Source organism: Chinchilla lanigera, unplaced genomic scaffold, assembly GCF_000276665.1.
Source record: "Chinchilla lanigera isolate Chin_1 unplaced genomic scaffold, ChiLan1.0 scaffold00051, whole genome shotgun sequence".
Taxonomy (NCBI): Eukaryota; Metazoa; Chordata; class Mammalia; order Rodentia; family Chinchillidae; genus Chinchilla; species Chinchilla lanigera.
The window spans coordinates 16,815,671-16,819,964 of NW_004955452.1; the positions used below are offsets into that span (position 1 = coordinate 16,815,671).

The following is a 4,294-nucleotide window of genomic DNA, read 5'->3' on the forward strand; positions in this document are numbered from 1 at the left end:
TTTGCCTTTAATGGTACCAATTTGAGATTTATCAATGAATTGGGTATTATCTAGTGACAGTTATGCCCAGTCACTCACTGTGTTGTGTCTAGTTATAGTAAAATAAAAACAATATTGGAGCCAGATGTGGTGACCAGGTGGCCTCTGAGGCCAGCCTGAGCTTTCTGGGCTACATAGCAAGCCCTGTCTCTGAATGAATGAACAAATGGAGCAGAAGAATGTGTTCAGAGGCAGATAGCCATCCCTATAATATTTGCTAGAAAAACAAGCTTTATTCACTTTCCAATAGATAATAATTGAGCCCTGTGCAGGGTACCAGAGGCACTGGATGGAGAAAACTTTTCTCCCCTGAATTGTGTGACACACGGGATTTAAAGCAAAAATAGCTGTCTTTAAAGTAAATATGTTGAACAGACTTCCACTATCAAGGTTTTGTTTACTCTGGGCATTTCATGGCAAGCTAAAGGGAAGTTTCCTACAGTGATACCCATCTTCCTGAGAGATTGGTATTTTTAAATTTTTCTCTGTTTTGAATTTTTTTTTTTTCAGTTCTCTTTAGCATGTGCAACTTCTCTTCTGTGTAGTTAGTAATTGGCCACCTCTAATTGAGCTTCTTTGTCTTGATTTGTAATAAGGTTGGCTCCATCTTTTCCTATGCAATATGTGGTTAGGGCTTTCTGCCTTTTCCTGTATGATAGAATTTACCTGTGATTTTAGGAGCCAGAGAGCTATATATAGTTTTTGTTTCCATTAACTGCACATCCAGAATCAAGCTCTGCCACCTATGACTATGGAAGAACCTGAGGAAACACCGTGGCACGGTTCAGCATTCGTAGTCTAACAGGATTGTGTGTCTGTCGGATGCATAGTGTGTGCAAAGCATTTTGGGGGGCCTGGTAAACCACACGCAGGTCCTGCTTTTAAGGGTGCTTTCTGTAATGCTCCACACCTGGCTTTAGCCATGAGAAATTCATGTGTGGTCTTCTGGTCTTTGCAACAAAAGAAGAAAGGGCATATGTGATAAATTGGTAGAACTAAAATTAGCATCCTTTCTCTTCATTTGCAGCCCCGAGAGAAGGGCAGGATGCGTTTTCACAGGCTGCAGAATGTGCAGATTGCCCTCGACTTCCTGAAGCAGCGACAGGTGAGATCATCCCATGCTTTCCCCATTTCACCAGGAAATGTTGGCCTTGAGGTCCTGTTCAGGGATATTCTTGTGACTCTCAGAAGCCCTGAGTAAATGATAAATCTGACTGACCCATTCTGAATCTTAACTTGTTCATGAGCAGTTGTGTTATGGTTGGACAAGTCATTTAGTAGACATTACATAGAATTTGTGTCCTTGAGGGACAGTGTTCATGAAAAAGATGCTAAAGGTGGCATCTTGTGGGCCACCTTATCCAAAGTAAAGATAAAAAACAAACCAGGGAAGAAAAATGGGGGGAAAAATGTAGCATAAAGTGCCATATTGTCATGAAAACAACATGAGGGAGTGGCCTGGATTATTGGGTAGACATCACCTGAGAAAAACATCTTAGCCTGTAAGCAGTGCTGACTTCAGGGAATGGCTTTAATAGAGTAGAAGAGTATTTATAGTGGATCTACATATAGGAGGAAGAAAGGTTTTTCCCTTCCTAGATAAGGGGGCGGGGAGGAAACAACACATTTTTAGATATAGGAGGAGAAGCAGTGGAGAGAGTTAAGACTGAAAATGAGTGTGAAGAGTGTTAAGAATCAGTGGTTGTTTCCTTTATTAGGTGCCCTAAAGACCTAGTAGTCCGGGTTGTTCATGTTACAGGTAAAGAGACTGACAGCTGCAGTGACCTGCCGCAAACCATAGACAGATTGGAGCTGGGCTTTAACTTGGATTTCCTGCATGTGGCTTAGCATTCCTCCCGCTGTCCTTGCTGGTTTCTACACACAGTGATTTCTAGGGATTGAAGGATGAGAACGAGAGCACAATTGATGTTATCTTTGAGGAGAAAAGAAAGTGCCTCTTGTTCTGTGATCCCATGAGAAGGACAGAGGAAGAGTACAGACACGCAGATGGCTGGTAGGGAGGAGGGTGGGTGAGGGAGCCGGAGGGTCCCTTTCCTTAGGGTGACCTGCATGGAAAAGGTCTGGTATAGCTAGGGGTCGCCACACACTGGCAGCGGTCAACATGACATTAAATAGCATGCACGTTTTTGGAATCAGATCATTTTTGTTACTCTTGCAGCATTTCTCCTTAACTTGGGCAGTTGTCGTTGTGCATGCTTACATAGTAATGTTCTAATGTAACGCTGCTCATTGTTATTTCTGTTTGCTTCAGTACAGTGTAGGTTCTGTGAAGACAGGGAGCATGATCTTAACATTTTACCTTTAGCATCCATCATAATAAATGTTGCATAATTGACAGTTAAAAGTTTGTTGAAGGAAACTAATGAAGAGTTGTGGGAGAAGTGGAGGCTGTAGGAATGTTCAGGGTACTGAAGAAGCAGCTTAACATGTCTGTGTGCAGTTAAAGCAACCTCGCGGGGGCCTTAGTGGATAAAGTAAATTGACAAGAATCGATTAGCTAAAAGTGTTAATAAGGACAAATGGTCAATTTGATTACTGCTATAGAATGAAAATCTGGGCAAGTAAGAGCCTGGGACTCAGAGAAGGCTGAGTCCCAGAGAGGGTCTCCAGAGCAATTCTTGCTGGGGGTAAGGGTGAAGTTGTAGCTGTATAGTTAGTTATCCAAAGTAGAGTAAAATGAAAACCTTCAGACCTGAGAAGGCAGGCAAGTTGTGCCTATAGGGTGATATTTGAATCATCAACATGAGTGCTAAAATTGTCAAGAAAGGTGGCAGATGGAGCCAGGTGTGGTGACACATGCTTGTAATCCCAGGACTTGGAGGCTGAGGTAGGAGGATCTTGAGTTCAAGGTCAGCCTAGGCTACAGAGTGAGTTCAAGACCAGCTTGAATTGCAGAGCAAGACCCTGTCTAAATTGAAAAAGAAGGAACGAAGGAAAAGAAGGAAGGAAAGGGGCCGGGGATATAGCTCAGTGGTACAAGCACCTGCTTGGCAAGTACAGAGTCGTGAGTTGGATTCCTGGTACCAAAAAAAGAAAAAGAAAAGATGGCAGATGGTAAGGTAGGAAATAAGAACAGGAGCTAGGTGCTGAAGTTATGGAGGGAATGTCAGTAGATATTGGAAGGTGGTCTGGCCAGGGAGGTTGATTTCCCAGCCAGAGGGGAACCCTTACGGAGGTAGACTGAGGAGTGTGGACTGGGTTGGTAGTGCCCACCTGGCATCTCTGGATTGTTAATGACTGATGACCACTAGAAAGACTGAATTCTCAGGCTAAAAGACAGATTCTCCCATCCCCATGCACCAGCCCCTATCCCCAAGGTACAGGAGACTGAGATACAGAAAAGGGAGAGAATTAGCTGAGAATAGTAGTGTACTGGAGAAGTAAGATTTCTGAGAGATCATGATTTTTTTTTTTTTTTCTCGTTGAGACAGGGTCTCACTATTATTCCAGGCTGGCCTAGAACTCACAGTGATCCTTCCTGCTTTAGCCTCCTGAGTGCCAGGATTACAGGTGTGCACCACACACCCAGCCACAAGGGTTTAGTTCAGGGAAGTGATAAAGGGAGGACAAATGAAAGACAGTTTGTCATAGTTGAACATGAAAGTATACATGTTTTAAAACTCAGACTACACCAAAAAGTAATTTATTCCATAAAGGTATGACAGAAAAGGTGAACAAGGTGGAGGTAGATGTGAGGTAGTTTACTAGGACATTTCTGATTTTAAAATCCCATGTCCCAAGCACCCAAACCCCTCAGTTTCTAGCACACAGGCACAGCTGATGGTACTAGCGGGAGGGAGAGCCTTTGTGTCTGGACACCATGTATTGTTGGAATGCGATTTCAGGAGTAAAGTAAGAATGGGAGGAATGGTAGGTAGGGATAGGTGTGACAAAGGAGGGAAGCTGGAGGTGAGAGCAGGCCTGACTGGTGAGGGGCCCTCCCTTTTTTTTGAAACAGGTCTTGTTAGGTAGTCCAGGCTGGCCTTGAACTCTTGAACTCCCAAACTTCCAGTGATCCTCCTGCCTCAGTCCTGGAATTACAGGCATGCACCACCATGTCCAGCTCAAGGGATTTCTCTTAACTTTATTTATTTATTTTTTTTATTTTAAAGAATAAAAGAAGGATAACATAATAATAGGGGGGACTTAGCAAATTACAGACAAAATGGTAGGAAATTATCAATGGTTATCGTTTTACATATTATTATCTACAAAATAGTTTCTCAGGAAAACA

At 43.0% G+C, this 4,294-nt stretch overlaps 1 protein-coding gene across 1 annotated transcript in view; it reads left to right on the forward strand.

Annotated features, from left to right (window-relative positions):
- Positions 1-4,294, forward strand: part of Macf1 (microtubule-actin crosslinking factor 1) — a gene marked incomplete in the record, with an annotated part of 341,157 nt that overhangs the window by 130,887 nt on the left and 205,976 nt on the right. The window contains 1 exon segment of the mRNA XM_013519481.1: positions 1,067-1,144. Within this exon segment, the coding sequence (XP_013374935.1) occupies positions 1,067-1,144 (78 nt within the window).